This window comes from Hydractinia symbiolongicarpus, chromosome 10 (assembly GCF_029227915.1).
Source record: "Hydractinia symbiolongicarpus strain clone_291-10 chromosome 10, HSymV2.1, whole genome shotgun sequence".
Taxonomy (NCBI): Eukaryota; Metazoa; Cnidaria; class Hydrozoa; order Anthoathecata; family Hydractiniidae; genus Hydractinia; species Hydractinia symbiolongicarpus.
In genome coordinates, this window is record NC_079884.1 from 10,459,446 (window position 1) to 10,480,128 (window position 20,683).

The following is a 20,683-nucleotide window of genomic DNA, read 5'->3' on the forward strand; positions in this document are numbered from 1 at the left end:
CAACATAAATGAAAAACAAAAAGTAGCGTCCCTTTTAAAAATGCTGTCCTACGTTTCTTGTGTTGATACTTTTATACCATATCGTGCAGTAAATATTATTATAGATTTTAGATTTGCATGTTAAGCAGGTAGGGTTACTCGCTCGTTTGTACTGGAATTTTGTTAGCATATACAATTCTATTGTCAAACGGTTGCAGATGTAATTATTAGGTATTCAAAACACTCTCTAAATCGTCTTCCACGCAACGATTCCATTAATTCACTTTTGTATTTTGCATCTTTTGTAAAAATAATTCATTTATTCAATTCATTCCATTGAAATACAACCAGGACAGTTATCTCCATTTGTCTTGCAATCCAGCTGAGTTTGTCAGTAATTTCTTCAAATTATGGTAAACAAATTCAACAAGTTAGGAAATTTTCTGTCAAGTCTAGCAACTCAAGCAAAAACCACAACGCCCCAATTAAAACTTATCAAAAGTCATTTCCACAAGTTACCAAGCATCTGCTTCTTTTTACATACATCTAGAAGAGGCCCCATTAGATATGTTGCTTGGATCATGCGTGCAGTTTAAGCGAATACTTCAAGAATAGAGAGTAAGGATTCTACCAACACACGCGCTTTTTTCATGATGTTTTTCACGGGTACACTCATAAGTGTACCACTGCATATCACTCAAATCCCATTCTTGATTTCGCAAGCGTGAATACGTCGATTTGGGAACAGTTTAACGGCTTCATCCATTAGATAAAAAGTTCCGTTAGATTGATGAGTCAAGCACATTTCATTTTCTATCTGCAATTGTCCATTCACCAATGGAACTACTCGAAAGAATTGTGTGTCTGGGCAACGAAAACTGATTGAATTGACAGCAAGACATCAGTATTTGGCAATTTTACGTAGAATTTAAAATATGTACTTCTCTACGAACTTCTGTCTTTGTTTTACTCGCCTTCCTTAGTTAAATTCGAAGTGAAAAAATTTAGTTTCCTCAAAAAATTATTTTTTCTAAATTCTAACCAAAACATTATTAGGTAAAAATAAAAACTGTATGTATTAATTTTCCGTATGCCACAGCCCAGCTCAAAATCTGAATAAACTTATATTTTAAGTTAAGAACATCAATTCAACGAAACAAGAGAAACAGAGATAATATAGTCTAGTATTCGATTCGGATCTTTTTCTTCGGAAAATTTGTTTTCAGTCCCTAAATTTAACGAAACAAGGCAAACGGTGTGGGAAATCTCTTCTTAACCCTCAGGTTACTATTTTTTGAAAATTCCCAATTTACAAAACAAAGCTAATGTTTAATTATAATGATCGATCTAAAGCGTGTTCCAAACGGCCCAACCTCGTGTCTATGGATGGCTTCTTGATCTAGAAATTCTCTCCCTGCTTTGCAATCGCCTAGTTTACAAATATAAGCTGGTTTTCATTGAGGTTGAAACCATTTTATTTGATTGGTCTCCTTTAGGACATCTAATATGCCATTAAGGGAAGCACCTTCGTCCCCAGGGTTTTTTGACTTCTTGATATAAAAGATGACGTCGAAAAATGTTCAGGGGGAGAGTAATTGTCCAAGAGATTGTTTATATAGGTGTATCGATGGGCATTAAGCACTAGCTACTGGTTGTTCAGTGTATAGTATAACTTCTGTCATGAGATTGGTTTGCTTTAAACTTTAAGGTGTTATTTCGTGAGAGGATTATTTAGGACTTTTAATAATATCTATTCGTGGGAGGATGCTTGTCCAAAAATATTAGAGTATTATGAAGGAATTATGTAGTATTATGCGATATTACGTTGGTTATGGCCTATCGACAGAAAAAATATGTATTTGTTATGTAGCGATAGAGAGGATGTCGGATAATGAGGGTTCATCTGTCGGGTCCATTTGGTTGGAGTACCATCAATGAATATCTGTCGGACTTTTTATATCGATAAAGTATGAAGGGGGTGCTAATTATGTTGTACGTCGTGTGTGGACCGGGCGCCTTGCTAAATGGAGTCGTTGCCAGTAGTGTAGTATGTATCGTTCTCACTGCATTTAGGCCTTTCTATTATAAGGAGGTGTGTCAAAGATAGCGACAGCAGGAAAGTTAAAATTGGTTGGGAATTTGATTTGATCAGCTAGCGAAAAGTCACACAAGTACTGCAAAATACATTGGAAATGGGTAATCGGGAGAAACAAAGAATAGTTAACGATTTTGACGAGGTACCTTGATAATGTGTAACTCTTTGTTCTTGCCTGTATAGCTAGCTATAGTTAGCCATTTTAACCCTATTTCCCATGCTAAAAAACCCTAGTTTGCCAGACTGTTTATGTGCAACAAAATCTGATTAAAACGAACAATTGCTCCCCTTTTGTAGTACTGCAGCTCCCAAAAGTAAGGTAATTGTCTCCACAAAATCAGATACCTTTTGTACAAAGGTGCTGTGTATATAAAAAGTACAGCCCTTTTCATAGGAGTAAGCATTTTACCAATTTTATTATATACGAAAAAAAAGCAAACAGAAAAAGACTTTTACCATTGGCATTATTGGTTTAATTTGCCTGTTAATAAAGTCACACAACTCTGTGTACTTTGTAGGTTGTTTTTTTATTGTGTCGTTGGAATTAGTAATGCGCTTTTTTTCTTTAAAAAGAATTTAGACAAGATCTTTTGGAAAAAATCTGCAAAAAAGAATTTTTAAAGTTGCTTGCGCTCACTCTTAACAATAATTGGGCTGGAAAGGGGAGACTTTAGGCCCTTCCCCCAACTGACTTTTCTGCAATAACTTCTAAAGCAAAATTGTTTTAGAGGTTAAAATTTGGTGACATTCCATTATTTCTAGTTAGCTTAAGGACAGTCAAAATTTTTTTTAGTGTGTCATCATGTCAGTGGCTAAGTTGAAATATCCTTGATATTTTAGCCTTTTTAAGTCGCATTCACTTGTACATATAAATTTTCACGTAAAGTTTTTACATAAGAAATCTTTGCTTAGGCAAGATTTTGTTCAGCAAACATGTTTTAAAAAGAGATCACGAGTTAGAAGTCTTGATAGAACTTGCAGTTGTGCCTTTGTCTCAACAATTCTTTCTGCAAAACAAAGCTCTTCCTATGAAGACATTTTGATTATATTTTGTTTTTATTTTTATTCAAATTTTTGTATTGTAGACCTTTGAAAATCGAATTGAATGTGATTGAAGTAAAAAGAAATATATTGGCCACTTTTAGATTAGTCAGCCCTCGAAATTAGCGTCGGCAATCGCAATTGCTGGCGTGGTTTCATTTCGCGACAGCAAAAAAATGCCAAGGCTGTTCCGATCCACTTGCCTAATGTGTTCTCCGACTTTCTAACTAAACAGCCCACTAATGTTAAATAAATTGTCTATTATTGCTTCACTCTCTTGCGTCAAAATTATTGCCGAAGGGTTGACGCTGCAAATGACTATGTTGTCTGCAATTTATTGCCGGCGGGTTTTTGGGCTAATTTCGAGGGCTGTTAGTATAATATCGTATAAAGAATCAAACAATGCATAATTCATTCATCTTGGTTACTGAGCCTTCACCGACTGTCAGTTTGTTTTCAGAATATACATATACATATATATATAATATATATAATATACATCTAGATAACAGGGAAAAAGTCATTAGAAAAATCACTTAACTTATTTATTTTTAATCTGGATTGTCTTGGTTGCAACAATCTCTTAATCAAGTTTTGCAGAAATTATAAATAGGAGAGACATGCCTATCTAAAAGTGGCAAGCGATTAGTATCATGCTGGCTCAGTCGCACCCAACTCTGAGAAATGTAAAATAGCTGAGCCATTAACTGATCTCCCATTTTAAGTAGGCTAAGTCCTTTATAAAACAACCAAAACCAAAAAGACAAGGTGTATTTGCTTGTTTGCTGTAGATATTTTTCTTCCAGGACTGGTACGAGCAAAAAAAACAACCTCTATTGATTGAATTTTGATTTAATTCTGCATTTCTTTCTTTCCACGCAAGTTTCTTTTCTTTTAAGTGTTTTTTTCTTAAAAAAACAGATCTATAAAGCACTAAAACTGTGTGTTGTATCCTGTTATCTATAAAAGGATTACTTTTAATGCTGATTTTTTTTTACTTGGCCAATATTTGCAAACATTTTGCAGAAGTTAATCCTGCAAGATTCCACAAACAAGATCCAACAAACTTACTTCTGAGGACACTATCCATAAAAACGTAAAACATTTTGCTATGTCTTATAAACTTGCACACAAAGATGATATGCAAGGTGTCACCACATTTTGAAAAAAACACATGAATTTGATTTTTTTTTATTTAATTGGGCGACAGCATTAACAGCAATAGCAACTATAAAATCCAATGAAAAGAAAGTCAGCATCAATTAATTTTCTCTTAAAATTTCTTCAGTTAAGGCAGAAAATTCTAAAAGAGGTTGACTATAATGTAACACCTAAAAGCACACTAAAAACACTTCATGTGTGCTTTGCTGCACATGTGTGAAAATCTTCATATAAAAACCTGAAACACACCATGGCACTGCTTAATTAAATGTGTTACTCTTATCATCTAATTACTCAGTTACAATTAATTAAAGTATTTTCCTGATTGATTTATACAAAATAGACTTGCTGTTCCTTTTAATTGTACTGGTTTGTTCTAAGTGATGGGTGGTAACAGGACAGAAAATCAGCTTGCAGAGTGTATTTCGTGTTTAGCCAGAAGCTGTCCCCCACAACTATTTTAATTTTTTTCATTGGGTGTAAAGAAAAGCTAAAAAGTCTTGGAAACGAGTCTAATAAAAATGTCAAGTATAAACTGCAAAATTAATGCCTTATAGATTAGTCTATTAATTTTATAGATGAATTTCTTTGTTTTAGCCAGTCTCAAAGTCTCAAAACAATGCCACTAGGTGAAACAAGGTCTCATGTAATCTATTTCTTCACACAAGGACATCATTAGCTAAGAATGTGAACCAGAAGGTGCCAATCTAGTTACACTCAGTATTAGTGAAAGGCTTCAACAACAATTCTATGACAAACGATCTACTGTAAAAAAAACCTTTGTTTAGCAAGCTTTTTTTGCCACTGAAAATGTGTATGGAAAAAAAATTACTTTACATGTAAAAACCTTTGCAAAATAATGTTTCACGATTTCACAATGTTTAGGCAAAACAGTTCCACAATAGATTTGATTTTTATAAATCAGGAAAGTTCATTCTTGCAATATATTTGTTATCACCAAATTGCGAAAGTTTATTTTTGTAAAAAAAAAAAAGGCAAGGAATATCTTGCTTTAAGATTGATGAAGGAAATCGATTAGAAGCGATATGCATACTCACATTCAAGAAAAAAGCAGTGGGCTACTCACACAAAGCAGCCAATGTTGATGGCAGAAATGCTTTTGATGCATTTGAAAGTTCTTAAGCCTTTTTTTCACTTCAATGGCATTTGTAAGTAATTTTTTTAATAATACAAAGTTCATTTTTTCGGTAAACTCATAAATTTGAAAAAGTTAATTCTTGTGAAAAATCTAAAATTATGAAGTATTAAATGTAACAAATTAAACATTCAGTTAATCGTGAAAACATTTCTGTGATGCCTGTTTAAATTTTCATGGATATCCATAGATATTTTTTTAAAAAAGCTTCGACAGAGAAAACTCTGATGCAGGATATGGACATCATTGTATATGATACATACACAGCCCATTGTAAAACAAGAACCATTAATACAATATCGATTTTCTTTGACTGCTATTTTTCTTCTTTTTTTTTTTAAGGTACTAGAAGAAAAATTGTTATTAATTAATAAATGGCGCTTTCTTCTTCAATACAAGCTCTTTCTTTTCCCATGACACAACAAAAATATCAAATCTTTTCCAGTTTGGGAAGATGTATAGAGCCAAGTAAGAATGTACAGCATCTGTTTTTAAGAACCCTAAATAAAAATGCAGGAATTGTTGGCTGTTTTTCAGTTTTCTTATAATTCTTATTTGCTTCATTTCTTCCAAATGATGACTATGATCCATGTTGCTAACAACAAACATTTTTTTTAATGTGGACTGTTCACAACCTTAAAAAAGAAATCAAATATTAATGAATACGTGTTTAAAATAAAAAGTTAAAATATGAATATCATATCACTCAGTGTTACTGCTATTTGAAGTTTAAATCAAAGAATGATGAATGCAACTCTCTATTTCATTTACCAGGTGCAATTTTGTTTTTACATGTAATTTTATAAGCTATATCACAAGCACAGATGATATATATTAAACATTGCACACTTTTATTTTTAATTTTTAATTTATTTTTATTCTGTGATTTAAGTTGTTTTTCTTTCATACAGTGATATAACTTGTTTTAATTTAAGTCCTTCAATTTTTCTTTGTTTTCTTGTTAAACTAGGTGAAATTTTAACTTTGAAAATGAATACTTATCTAACTGTTTACGTCTTGTGTTTTAGGAGGATGGCGGAAGATTAATGATGCGAGCTCAGCGATCAAAACGACTGCAACGTTTTCGACATTATTACCAACACCCATATTTTCGAATATTTGTCTCATATTTCGTGACAATATGTAATTTCTGGATTTATGCGGAGGATCCTGTTGCACACAGCAAATCAAGATGTGAAATACCCGTTGTTGGAAGTACATTTTCTTTTGTTGCTACGAAGTATGTCTCTTCTTATAAATTTTATAAATGCTTGGAAATGTCAAATTACATTCTTCGAAATTTCTCTTTAAAGCTGTTACTTACACTAAAAAAAGTTTTCTAAACACACTATTTTAATGCACCTGCATTTTTTTTTTTATTTTTTTTTCTTAAACGAATTTACAACTGCTTTGTAAAATTTGTTTACTGCACTAGATATAATTTTATGCCTTATCAAATAACATTTTCATTTTTACAGGTATCCACCAAATGGATTTTCTGCACTAAAGGTTTTTCTTTGGTTGGTTGCATTGATTACTGGTGTAGTTTTTGGAAAGCTTGTCATCCATCACCTCTTACTGAAGAGACTTTTTAAGCTCTCCATGTTTTCAAATGATCAGGGCTCATGGCTGATTTCTTTTCTGACCACAGTATTATCGTTGCTCATCTTCTCCTTTATATATAACGGATTCCTTTCCTTGGACAGTGATATGAGTGCATATAAAATAACGGGCTACATTGGTGCTGCAAACCACACATTCATGAGAGCTGCTGCTTTGGGAACGTGGTTTGGAGATTTCATCACTGCTTGGATGGTTACAGACATGATGTTGCAGGTAGATTTTTTGTTTGAATACAACTGCAGTTTATGGGAACTCGAGGTATAAAATGATGTTGGACTTGTAATATAGAGCTTAAAGAGTTAGTTAACAAGTCTTTTTAAGCTTATTAAAAATCTCTTTTTGTTCTGAAGATATTTACATTTAAAGAATTTCAGATTTAATTGTGCTGCATAAAATACGATGTCATATTTAAGTAATAGCAAATTTTGATATTTTAAATCATCAGTTATTTTAGACTTGTTTAGGGATGTGCATTCATACATTATCAATGCATATAAATATATAAAGGTTAAATTGATTAAAATAGAATGTTGTCTCAAAATGACACTCGTTTACTTATCCTGCACTCAGGATCAAAATGAAACTTGTTATTTTTTTTGTTTTATCTCAGATGTCATCCCCATTTTTCGATTTTATCTTTTTTTGTTCTACAAATCTTACTTATGGAGTTTTTCCGTAAAGGGGGGTGGTGTCAAAATATCTTTGACATGTCAAATCCATTTTGGCATTGATCTTCATATTTTGTTCCTTTTTATTTTTTATATACATTCTGTACAAGGTTTTTGCTTTATTTTTTATGTTCTATGAAAGTATTTATTTTATTCAGTTTCATATGCCCAAATTTTAGGAAATCTCAGTCTATACTTATAAACTTATCAAAACTCGAACCTATCACAATTCGAAATTTTTTTTGCAGATCCAATGTTCTCACAGGGTTTCTTCATCAATTTATTTACCACGAAGTCCTTCTTGTGTTACTTTAAGACGCCACTTTTTATTTTGATTGCAGGATAACACGAAGTATGAAAACTGGATACCAAAATTTCGTGCATGGTGGAAGAAGGGTTTACGCCGTGTTTACTTATTTTGGACGTTTTCTATCGTCTTGTCCATCATAGTCATCACAGCTGTTTGCACTCATTACATCAACTGGGATAAATTTAATCGTGACGTTATATATACTAATGAGTTGGGGCGCGCCTTCCTTGCTTCGTTCATCCTGGTGATGGATTTCACGATTGTCATGCAGGTAAATGTTATGTTCAAAACAAAAGTTATGTTCCACCCATTCCCGAATGTGCTGTGTGCATTTGCTTATATGTACCCTGTATATCTGCTATACTGTGGTGTATATATGTATATCTGCTATACTGTGGTGTATATATGTATATCTGCTATACTGTGGTGTATATATGTATATCTGCTATACTGTGGTGTATATGAGTATATCTGCTATATGTTCTGTGTCCATCTGCTACACGTTCTGTGTATATCTGCTATATATTGTATATCTGCTATATTGTATATTTGCTATATGTTCTGTATACATCTGCTATATATTGTATATTTGCTATATGTTCTGTATACATCTGCTATATATTATATATTTGCTACATGTTCTGTGTATATCTGTCTGTCTTTGTATTTTCTGTTCTAAATGCGCGAAAATGTCTTCTCGCGAAATATACCATCATAGATATTAATCTCGTTAACCGGTTAAATAAGGTAGAAATGAAAAGATATCATAGCAAACTCCCTTGAATATAAAAAGATTCTGTTCTGTAATCATCATTGATCACAATCGCATTTTTAGACTGTTAAGGCTTTTGCTACTAGTATTTGTATCATGATCGTTTTTCTTCTCTCTTATCGCGAAAATTGATCTCCGCGAAGTATTTGTAAACACCTGACTGCATTTGTAAACTCTCTTCCCTCAAGGTATACTGTCCACCTGTATACTTTTTTTGTGTTTTACCAACACCGTAATTTGTTGAAAAAATGTTTTTGTTTTAGGACTGGGACTTCCCGTTATTTCAAACAAATTTGGATGTGAAATTACCTGGTTTAAACACAGCTCACATAAACTTTCGTATACCAGACTGCTTGCGTCGAGAACACTGGACAATAACAGTCACTGGGAAATGGTTTAATTATGGTATTTTGTTTTTTGTCATGTTGTTAGATTTAAATATGTGGAAAAATCAGATCTTTTACACACCACTGACGTTTGGCCAGTATACTGGAGAGGATGATCACATCTATAGTGTGTATGACGAGTTCAGTTTAAATCATTACATGAACAAAACTATATATTCGTACGCCTGGAGGAACTCAACTATAAATCCGATAACCAACGCAACTTATATAAGTGCCGACCATCGAACAAACTCGAGATATAGAGGGTATGCGCTTGCTCTGCGTGGTTTGGCTTTCATCCCTTCCTTGATAGTATTTATCATGTTTGGAGTTTTAATTTATATCTTCGGACGTGAGGGCACGGAGCAGTATGAGAATGCTGAGTTTAAAAAACGTGGTGTCTCGCTTACTAGTGTTCAAATTCGTCGCGATAGGGTAGACAAAGTAGACGGGGAAGAAAATGAAGGAAAAGCTGAGGAAAGCGAGCCTTCTGAGTCCACTGTCGAGAAACCACAGCAAAGTAACAATTATGGCGCCACGGCAACAAACGAAGCCATGACTGTAACAAAGGTCGATGTGGATTAGATTTTGTCCGCTTTCAATCTTGCGTAATTCTAATGTGATATATATTTTTATAATTAGCCTTTCTGAAAAAATTAGTGTTCTAAATTCTGATAATTTTTTTTTAATATTTGTAATAATAAAGGGTTGTGTTTTTATGTAATATTTGAAGTTTATAACTTCAGATCTGCAACAATTTGTTATGAATGTTAGAAAATACATCAAACGATACCAGTCTTCATGCTAAGGATGTTTTTGTTGTCTCGGATCTCTCCCGATGGTATAAAGAAACTTTTTGTAGATGCACAAATGTAAATTTTATATATATTGGATTGGGAACATTTGGATGTTATAATTATTTTTTTCTGTTTTTAGTTCAGTTAACGTGTTTAGTTCTCCGTCATCACGCTTTTTATAAATATTAGATTATTTTATCATTTACTCGATTTTTTGCTAATCGTGGACTAAATGGAACAACCTGATAAATATTTTCATTGGTCATCTACGCTCAATGTTCTTTAAAAAAGGTAAATTATAGAATTTCTGTGAAGTGATTCAAAAAAATCAAATATTCAATTTCAATAAATCAAATTTTTATTTAATTTTTTCAGTAAAAGCAGCGATTTAGTTTTTTTCATGTCATTTAATGCTCTATTGATTCGTCTGAAAAACTCATCACAATATAAAATTAAATTCTTGTTGATACAATATTACAGCGCAATCTACTGTTTACCCGATTTATGCTGATTTTGCAAATCTGTAGATGTGCACGCATTCTCGTAGGTAAAAAAGAGGACCTTGTAGAGTAAATCAGTTTAGGTCAGGTCTGTTATATAGAGGTGTCCACTTTAGACAGATTTCATTGTATTTACAAATGTAACATAAAAATTAATTATATAGGATTCCATCGTTGTATATATAAAATTTGATATGATTTTTATTTAGTTTGGGAAGTATATATGTAATTATTTATCTGGTGCCATTTGGGTGTTGGTTTCCTGGTGTGGATTTAATTTGGTTTTGGATTTTACGTTGCGTTTCAGAAAAACTACAGCATTCCTTCTCAGCATATTGAATTATTCACATATGAGCTTTGATTTGAAAAGTCTTGTTATAAATATTTGAACAGTATTTTGAGTTCGTTTCGACGCGACTTGTAAAAGAAATATTTTTTTATTCGGTTGGAGGTTGGAGGTGTGACTAAAATATAACCCCCCCCCCCTTTTTCACAGCTCTGAACGTTTACTGATATCGACTCGGCACACCACAGCTTATAACAAGCGTCACATAGAAAATCTGTGTAGAAGGTACTTGCTCTGGAAAAAAAATTTTAACAGATCATTTCCATGATTTTACTTATTGTTTATTTTTGTAACAACGCATCCCACGATACACATTATTTAATAGTTGTACAAAAGTTACCATGTAAATAAATATTAGACTATAATACTGCTTTATATACAAATTGTTCATTTTTTTGTGAAGTTATTTTCTCTAGCGTCCGAATCCTTGCAGAAAATGATATTTTGATCTTGATTTTTACTTATCCTCGCCGCATTTCTATTGGCGGAAATTTTGGGGCCTTTGATGTTTGGCGTATTTATAGGTCTAGACTTATTTTGAAGTTTTGGATTTTCAGCTTACCTTAAGTCAAAACATCTTCCTTGTGTTCTTGTAAAAAGTTTTGGTGCATAAACATTTGAGGATGTGTGACCCCTCTTGGTTACATCAAGCCCTTAGATTAAGGTAAGTTTCTCAGCCAGCTAGTAATATTAACCCTCTTAGGAATCGTCAGGAATTTTGGAAATATAGGTAAAATGTCAGAAAAATCCAGTCTTTTTATAAATTTACAGGATACGTTTCAATCTCATTTTACTTTATCTTCAGCTTGTAATTGTTTCATCCTTTGTTTCTTCTGTATATTGCATTTTTTCTTCTTCCTTGTACAGTCAACTAGTTCATCAGCCGATACTATAAGAGAAAGTAGGGAAGAAAATATTCGGAAATGTCAGGGTTTCCAGGGCCATTCATTTTTCTTGATGTTAACGGGTTATGCGACAGAAAAATGTAAGGAAGTTATCTGTTAGCGTAGACGTAGAGTCTCCATGGGGACGAGGGTGAATAGGAAAATATTGGCGTCAAATGTTCACACCTATTTATTTTCACCCTCGGAGCTCTTTGCGATAAAATTGTGGAGGAGTAAACGCGCCGTCTTATAATAAACGGCCTTTTCTCTAGAAGAAAGCGTTGCGTTGAATGACATACAATGCAAATAAAAAATAAATAAGAAACTTCATAACAACTTATTCGAATAATCCGGAGAAGGTATAGTCTGTGTTGCTTCGGGTTTTAGTATAACTGACGATGGCAATGTTGACGCGATGTGGATTTTATATGGAAATACCTTATCGGTAAAATAAAAGTCGGCAAAAAAACTAGTCGGCAAAAATAAAACGTCGACAAAAATATTAGTCACTTGGACAAAGTTTAGTCACTTTTTGCCGAATAAATTTTTGAATTTAGTTACTTTTTGCCGATCAATTTCCAAACAAAAATAATCAAGAAGGTTTAGATTTTGAAAGTTTTTTTTAAATAAAACAACAACAACAAAAATGGCTGTAGGTATATAAAAAAGTTTAAGTTTAGTCAATTTCAAGAATAATTGCATTCAGCTGATAAAAATTAGCAACAAGGAAGAAAAAACGGCAAAAAAGGTGATCGGTAAAAAAATTCGTCCGTAAAAAATCAGCAAAAAGTGGTGTTTGGCAAAAAAATTAAGAGAAAAGAAATTGAAAAAAAAAAATTTGGTCAGAAAAAAAAAGATAGGCAAAAAAGTTAGGTCGAAAAAAAAAAGTCGCCAAAAAAGTTTGATTGGTAATAAGAACGTCGGCAAAAATTTTAGTCGGCAAAAAATATTAGTCATATAGGCAAAAATTTGTTACTTTTTTTTTACTGATACGGTGTGTGTTACATTGGCAAGAGAAAGGGAAAAACTTATCGAACTTTATTTAAACGCTCCATCGCCCTCATCCAATTTAAGCTGCATTTTTCTTTTAACCTCTTGTAAGCAGTTTTGGCTTTAGTATATAAAAATAGCAGTCTTTCTAGCAGTCAATCATCTTGTTACCAAACGAAAAACCAATCGTATTTTTGTTACTCAATGTTGTTCATCAATTACTCGGTGTCACACAGAGGTTAAATCAACATCCCCCGTTTTTACAACTCGCCACGTTAAACGTTGGATAAAATCTCCTATATCTGATTCATTTTTTATAACTATTTCTGTGGTTTGATATTGCACAAACTTAACCCCCGTTTTATCTCGTGCATCATCAGTATTCATATTTTGCAACAGTATTTATTCTTAATTCTTATGATCTGTTTAATTTTTCATGGTTGACAGTGTGTCTATTCATGCCGGGACATTTGCGTGTACCCCGGGACAAATAGATACTTCACACTGTAGTGAACTTTCCATACTTCCATTTAAACTGGTTGAAATAAAAGAATACAGTTATAGCTTATAAAAACATTTCCTCTTTTATCAGGTAAATCCGGGTGTTAAAAAACCCAATTTTTAACTTGTTTAACCTAAATTCATTTCAGATATTTATAATCATATACATATAAAGTTTATATATGATATGAAACATTTTCAGTGTTTGGAATATATTTTTTTATTTGTTTACTAAGGATGTCATACTATTAAGAATGTTGCATTTTAATAAATGAATCCACCCCTGATTGAATGCGTTAAACAACTCGTATGCCGAAAACACCTATGACACGCGATTGTATCCTTTTAAATAATTAACCGGTTTGGTTCACACAGTCAAAACAACTTTATCCTGTAAAGTTCTATGATTAGAAATCTTAATTTTTAGTTTTAGTTTTGAGAGAAGAGGTACTGCATATTCAAGACTGGTGGAAATAGTGCGTAAGCTTTTTTTGTAATTTAAGTTAATATATATAAATATTTTTTTACTTGTTTTTATTTCATTTTTTATGTTTTTTTGTAAAAATCTTAGCATGAAATCGGCCAAGATATTTAAACATTAGAACGTCAGGAACCGTCATTTTTTTTTTTTTTTGAAAATGGCTGTAATATTACACATCAAGAAAATGTAGCTAAGAAGAATTACGGAAAACATGTCCTGTAACAGTTTCATACGTCGCACTGACTAGCATTAAAATCTACCAAGCTTTGGTGAGACAAACGGTATTAAATGTACTTACAGTACGTCCGTCCAGGTTTTCTCTTCATTATCGTAATTTCCTTTCCTGCTAGACAAACCTTTTCACGGTCAGTTCGCACGCCAAACGCGCTTTGTTGAGGTGTTCAAACCGTAACATTGTCTTTTCTTTTTATCTTAGTGAAATGAGTAAACCGACTGCAACACAAAAAGGAAAGAGTATAAACAACAGTAACAACAACATAAACAACAACAACAACAACAAAATGAGTGACACATATACATGTGGTCCTAATACTGCTTTGTTTTCTAAATGGGTTGGTAATAATTATGGTGGGAACACCCGTACAAAAACTATTTCCAAAGAAAAATACACGAAGATTTGTAATTTGATTCGTGGCGATGACACAAATTGTAACGCGAAATTTCGCACTTGGGTTCGCAACAAGGGATTTCAATTGTTACGACATGATACAACGACGAATGAAATCATGGAAGATCTCAACGGCGATTTGTACGTGTCTTTACACGCAAAACAGGTAAAAATTTCTCTTAAAAAATGTCTATTTCTATTTCTATTTATTCTTTTTCTCTATCGTCCTGAACAATAGGCCTATTGTGTTTGACATGAGATTGCAGCCTGATGTTCTTATAAAGCAGATTCTGATAAAAGAAAAAGCGTGTGCTTTACTTTGAAAATACTTTGGGTGTGTTTAAAGTGTCGTAAACGTATTTAAAAACAAAGAAGATGACAAAGAAAACGAGAACAAAAAGGATAAGAATAACTTACAAGTTTATTGCATATACTTTTTATTATAAATATATATTTTTTTTGATTTACAGGAAAGCACTTCAATGGGTGAATGTAGCATTGAAACATTCCTGCGTACCAATTTACCAGCCATCTCGTTCTATCGTAAAGTGGCTGTAGTGGAAGAGTTTTATGGCATCATCAAAAGCGCGCATGTCGATGAGAAGGGACAACATTCCGGCCAAAAGAAAACATATCGACTCGTATGTGCTTTGTTATTCCTGTTGGTATTGATTAATTTTTTTAACAGGTTTCTTCATCCTTTTTCTCAGGGCTCTTTGCCTCCTTTTCCGCCATAGGACCCACGTTGCTTCTGTAGTATTCTTCCGGATGTAAAACCAAATAGGACCTAGGGACGAGCTTGACCATAAGAAGTGGTTGGTTTTACTAGTTTTTTAGATGCCTAAGTGTGATATTAAATTTGAGTTCATTTCTAAGGGGTGGCTTACAAATTAAAAAGTAAAAGTTTAGATTTTACTGTCAAGCATTTGTGATATTTCAATTCTTAAAATCAAAAGCACTCAGACTCTTGTGAAGTGTACTTTTTTTTCTTTAAAATATCGATGTTCCATGGCATAAATATGTAAACACCAAACGATTTAATCCCATCTCTGTACACTATCAAGGCAGATTAAGAAATATGTAGAATAAAAATCAATAGACTAGGGCCTGATTCCTGAACAATATCGTTGGACATATTCAAAGTAGTAGTCGAACATTTTGCTTATTCGGACAAAAGTACTGATCCCTTTACCAGGTACCCCAATAATATCTGTCCCTACACCTCAATGATCTGTAAAAGTTTAAGATTTAACGTTATTAGACATAATTTTTTACTTCTCAGAGTCTATACGTGAACAGCTACCGACAAAAAATCATACAAATATTTGGAACAAGAAAATTAGGTTGACTTATAGCTAGAAACTAGTATCAGGTAATTTTGTGACACTGAAGATCACCGTATTAGCCAGCACCCTGCGTCGTATTAGTCTTATCTCAATATTTTTGTGAAGGTACACACAACCTCGTCCCCAGTGCTATTTTGTGCCTATGATACGCAGAGTAAGTATGACAGCCGTAGAAGTGTCCTGGAAGTTAAGTTTTTAATTTTTAACTTTTTTGCATGTTTTTTAAAATCCGCAAAAATGACCAAAAGCTATATGCTAGGAATTATGAAATCTATGTTACTTTGTTATACGGATTGGGCTATAGTCACGGATTCCATATTTTTGAGGTCCAGAACGGAAAAATTATGAAATTTAATAATGTCCTAGTACAACCTTGTTCCCAGGACTTTTTATCGTTTTTCTAGTTACGTACAATTAATTAAAACATATAATCTTTAGAAGTCGTGATGCTTATCCAGCCACAAATTAAATTTTTTACATACCACATATAATTTTTATTAAACATTGCAATTGTTTCAAAAGTCACAGTAACTAGAAACTATTTTCCTCTCCTGATAAGGATTGTCCTGCAATTGCGCAAAATAGCACATATTTTAAATACTTCATTTTGTCTAGAAAAGTTAACAAAGCACGTGCAGTAATTGTGAACAAACGAGTCTATCCCGTGTTTGACTGGCGTGCAGTAGCCTCTTGACATCAAAACAAAACCATGACATTGCAGACCACATAACCAATAGGAGGGCCCGAACACGACAATTTTGTTTTTGTTGCGCTTGTCAAGATAATGAAGTGTTTAAAATACGACACATGCTATAAGTAGCTTATTTTGTGTCGTTTATTACTTGAGAATGTCATCAACTTGATTCGTGACCTATTGTGAGCAAAAAAAAAAATTAATACAGTTTATTTTGTGGCTAGAATTTGATTTATCCTCTATATATATTGATTGAATAAGGCTCTTCTAGAGATGCTTATAGAATAAAAAAAACACGAACCTACCCAGGATTATATGTGTAGAAGTAATGAAAAATCCTCCAGGCCCATAACCACAAAAATTCTATCCATTGAAATCATTAGAAAACGGTGTTGTATGGTGTTTTTAGTTAAAAAGCTTTAAAAAATATCTAAAAACGTGGAGAGCTTGTAACATTTCCATGTGGCTGTTTTGTACGCTCAAGGTCAATTACTGCTTTGTCACGACCTCTCAATGATAGTATTGCATGCGTCAAAGCACCTTTGTAAACAATGATGCTGAAATGTAACTAGAAGGATAGTTAAAAACAGTTTTAAGAAGTTCTGAGATGATTTATCGTCAATGATTAAAAAATCCCAGTCTTAAATAGTTTATTTCTTAAAAATTTCATTCATATCATTACAGTTAAACCACAAAAAAATGATGTGATTAAATGAGTTCTAGTTCAAAACATTCATTTAAATGAGTATGTTCCACCCTTAACTTATCATATGCAGTCTGTGCAAAAAAATAAATAAATAAGAAAAAAATAAGAAAAAATGAGAAAAAAATTCACGTAAATATATTTGCTTTTTTTGGTATAAGTGATCCTTCCTGTGAAGTGGCGTCTTATCGCATTCACACGTATCAAAATCATCCCTTTATTTCAGGTCTTAACGCAAAGCTGCTTTCATTTTGAGTCTAACCTTCGGTCGCTTTTCCAAGCGTTAAAATCATTTCCGACTTCATTAATAATCATTTAATCTATTCTAGGTATCTGATACATACGCATTTCTGCCAAGAGAAGTGATAACATATTACTTACTAAACTGTGAAGCATGCAAGCCACGGATTCAAAAGTATGGACCAGTACCCTCAAAAACAAGAAGAAAGAACGAACCAATCGATGGAAATATACATAGAATACACTCTTCTCCTGAGAATCAACCTTCATCGTTTTTTCCTTATCACAAAACACGTTCAGACATAGAAAAAACTGGAGAAGTTTACTATCCTTTGAGTCACACCACATGCGCGAAAAAAGGGGTTAATGCTACAAGTAGTTATTCTGTATATTATCAACCAAATATCTATCAACATTCTAATTATATCCCATCTGATTACTCTATTCCTATAGACAATAACTATACCCCAAAACTGTACAATCGCTACAAATCAAAACACCAAGCAGAAGGATATTTTTATCCTCACGAGAAACGCCTTGGTCTAACTCCAGACACAATATATTCCAGCTCCCATACTTTCAGCGGACACTATTCTTATCCATATAACAACTCCTCTAGAAAAATAATGCAACAACTATATATCAACATTCCGTTGGAGCAATCACAACACCATTATGAAAGCCACCGTCAACACAAAGCTAAGGATATAACACAACATAGAGCTGATTCACACACACGAGAGGAAAAAGATCCATACAGACATGCAACTTCGCCTTCTTACGAAACGAAATGGCAAGAATTTACACAAAGCAATGCATTCTCAAGAGCAGTAAACAGAGAAAGTTTAAACTCGACTGGTTATGAAACAAATGATAGCTTAAGCAGTGACAGTCAATCCCCTTCGGTAAAAATGAGCTGTTCTAAATCATGGTCCTCTACAGAGCTGAAAAATAATTCAAGCAGTCAAGAGAATTATACTAAGCAAAGGAGGGATACCTATACTTCAGATCAACCAGGAAGTCAAACAAAATTTTACAAATATGAATCAAGTAGCGAGCCAGTGTTCCAGCTATTTTCTCCAGCACGTGACGTGAAACGCAGCGGAATAAAAAGACAAGGTAAGGAGGAGGTTATCGCACATACTGCATCACCTCCGTTTGAACAAAATAATCCCGAGAAGTCTCTTAGCCTTTTGAATTACCAAACACTCTCCAATTGGCATAGAAATGTGTTTCACAAAGTGACGTCATCATTATCAAATTTGACGGACATAAGTAATGACAATGATATCCTCAAAATACCAAGCAAAAGAAGTATCGCTATAGCATTACAACACTTAAATGGTTGTGAGGAAGATTAAGATGTTTGGAAAGATAGTATGGATGAAGAAGATGGCCAACACTGTGCAAGTAATCTCAATATAAAAGACAATTAGATTGAACCTACAAATATGATGGATTATGTTTTATTGTTTCCTGGGTTTTTTTCTGTTAATAGCTACATTGTTTTGTTTCCTGATAGATGAGAATCAATTAAATTTTACCCAATACAACGGGTTGGTGACGAAGATGCTTTTTTGGAAACTAGAATTAGTACCTGATTTCCTCAAAAAAAATTGTTCCTTAAATAAAATTGTATGTTACGAAATAAAGTTTAAAAAAATGTTATTAAAAATTTAGAAGTATTTTTTTATAGTTTTTGCTTTTACATCTATTAACTTAAAATTTAACTAAAGGGACATAGACATACATATTAATCCAGCGTGGTTCTTTAAAACTGAACATTGACCTGGAGTTCCTGAACCTTGACCTGAAGTTCCTAAACCTTAAGAATAAGCAGTGCATCAACTTCATTCTTAGGACCTTTTTCCCTTTGATTAAGGCCTTGGGTACGAAGTTAGTTACGATGTGATACCACAGTGTACCTGCAAGACGGCTTTTAGTCGTACCCTTTCTGAAAAATAAATAAATAAATGGAATAATGCGTAAGTTTTGTTTGTCCACTGGGTTTTTTCAAAAACGTGTCTATTAGCGTTGATCTCTGTGGTGACGTAACGTAAGAGGGAATCCATCTAATAATATATTCGTACTAAGTAAATCGTTTTCTTTCTCGTTTAACCCGCTTCCCTTATGAACAGTGTTATATGCTGTCTCCTCGCATGCCAGCAATGGTTGATTAAGCATCTCTACTCAAATAAACGCCTCTTATAAAACTGGAAACCTTATTAAGTACCGCTGCGCTTAATCGTTTATTTGAAGTTTGTAGCGTCATGTAGATTCTCGATCACTAATCTATGCATGTATCTTTACTCATTTTGAATAACTCAACTCTCCTTCTCGCGCCTGTTAAAGAAAAAGTTAAACTGAAAGTTATTTTTTGATATACTCATTGAACGAAATTTTTCCTTTCGTTTAATACCTCTAACAGAAAAATTTTTAACACTCACGCCTTCGTTTTGACAATTTAGATTTAAATCTAGATCAATTGCAGTTACTTCCGAGAAAAAAAAAGGTTTATACTTAAGCAAATATATCCATGTTCATGAGTCTACTTACTTAAAAAGGTAAACTGCGTATGTAAGGAGAAAATAAAATAAATAAAAGGAGTGGCATGTTTGACTCGATCTTCGTATGCATGTTGTTCATATTCTTGCCTTTCAAAATCGACCACAAACAGCCGAATTACTAAGGGCTTTGACTTGTGTCAAAAAGTATTTTTGAAGAAGTTTGGAAAATTAAGCATCTCAGAGTTAGTCTTAATAAGTGCTAAGATCATTTTTTCATTTTTTTCGTGAAAAATTTCTCGATATCGATTGTGAATGGTAGGTTAAATTTGGATTCATCCTGAAGCTCTTTTCAAACATTTTTTCTGTAGATTTAGTTATCTTAGTGGAGCTACAAAAACCAAGGAAAACGATTTTCATGAAGATAGCAAAACATCTCTAACAGCTCTTTGATCAGGCCAAATAGGTGTTAGAGATGTTTTTGATCGTGTAAATCTCCCGACTTTATAAGGATTTTTTTGAACTGCAAGGTCATATCATTATAGAATTGCATTTTCTGGCAAAAAATACCAATTTTTCTTATGTATGGGTCTTTTCAGCTTGTCAAGAAGAGAGTGGAGAGACAGAGAATAAAGGTCGAAGTTCTGTAAGGTGAACAGTAAATAATAAGAAAGAAATTCCTCATAATGTCCACATTTTGGAGGTCAATTTCAGCTGTCCAATTTATAAAGTGCCTGTTTTAAACAGAATATTTATAGAGGTTACACTGTATATGCTATATGATCAATAGTATAAAGTTCAAATTGCCTTGACTTTTCCTTTGCGCAACAACAGAGGGAAGTAGCAGATATTAAAAAAATACAAGTAGAGAGCCCTGC

At 33.1% G+C, this 20,683-nt stretch overlaps 2 protein-coding genes across 5 annotated transcripts; both read left to right on the forward strand.

The window, feature by feature from the left end:
- The first annotated feature begins 1,789 nt into the window (after positions 1-1,789).
- LOC130612561 (transmembrane protein 117-like) lies at positions 1,790-11,228 on the forward strand. 2 transcript variants are annotated; one of them, XM_057433894.1, is made up of 5 exons: positions 1,790-2,216; positions 6,461-6,672; positions 6,911-7,268; positions 8,065-8,304; positions 9,069-11,228. In XM_057433894.1, the coding sequence occupies exons 1-5, from the start codon at positions 2,172-2,174 to the stop codon at positions 9,774-9,776; spliced, it is 1,563 nt and encodes a 520-aa protein (XP_057289877.1). In that variant the 5' UTR covers positions 1,790-2,171; the 3' UTR covers positions 9,777-11,228. The 2 variants fall into 2 exon arrangements, with proteins under 2 accessions (XP_057289877.1, XP_057289878.1); XM_057433895.1 differs by lacking the exon at positions 1,790-2,216 and adding an exon at positions 6,122-6,206.
- Positions 11,229-13,028: 1,800 nt separating this feature from the next.
- LOC130612560 (uncharacterized) lies at positions 13,029-18,976 on the forward strand. 3 transcript variants are annotated; one of them, XM_057433892.1, is made up of 5 exons: positions 13,029-13,300; positions 13,637-13,689; positions 14,127-14,484; positions 14,789-14,959; positions 17,391-18,976. In XM_057433892.1, exons 3-5 carry the CDS (start codon positions 14,131-14,133, stop codon positions 18,660-18,662), a joined length of 1,797 nt encoding a protein of 598 aa, XP_057289875.1. In that variant the 5' UTR covers positions 13,029-13,300; positions 13,637-13,689; positions 14,127-14,130; the 3' UTR covers positions 18,663-18,976. The 3 variants fall into 3 exon arrangements, with proteins under 3 accessions (XP_057289875.1, XP_057289874.1, XP_057289876.1); XM_057433891.1 differs by having other exon boundaries at positions 13,030-13,300; positions 13,637-13,685; XM_057433893.1 differs by lacking the exon at positions 13,029-13,300 and having other exon boundaries at positions 13,530-13,689.
- The last annotated feature ends 1,707 nt before the right edge of the window (positions 18,977-20,683 follow it).

What these genes read in the sequence shown, in the direction of transcription:
- LOC130612560 (XM_057433892.1), top strand. Translation starts at nt 14,131, where the DNA reads ATGAGTAAACCGACTGCAACACAAAAAGGAAAGAGTATAAACAACAGT. An exon ending in TGTCTTTACACGCAAAACAG is followed by an intron (nt 14,485 to 14,788) that starts GTAAAAATTTCT and finishes TTTGATTTACAG; the next exon opens with GAAAGCACTTCAATGGGTGA. An exon ending in AAAAGAAAACATATCGACTC is followed by an intron (nt 14,960 to 17,390) that starts GTATGTGCTTTG and finishes AATCTATTCTAG; the next exon opens with GTATCTGATACATACGCATT.
- LOC130612561 (XM_057433894.1), top strand. Translation starts at nt 2,172, where the DNA reads ATGGGTAATCGGGAGAAACAAAGAATAGTTAACGATTTTGACGAG. An exon ending in TAGTTAACGATTTTGACGAG is followed by an intron (nt 2,217 to 6,460) that starts GTACCTTGATAA and finishes CTTGTGTTTTAG; the next exon opens with GAGGATGGCGGAAGATTAAT. An exon ending in ATTTCACGATTGTCATGCAG is followed by an intron (nt 8,305 to 9,068) that starts GTAAATGTTATG and finishes TTTTTGTTTTAG; the next exon opens with GACTGGGACTTCCCGTTATT.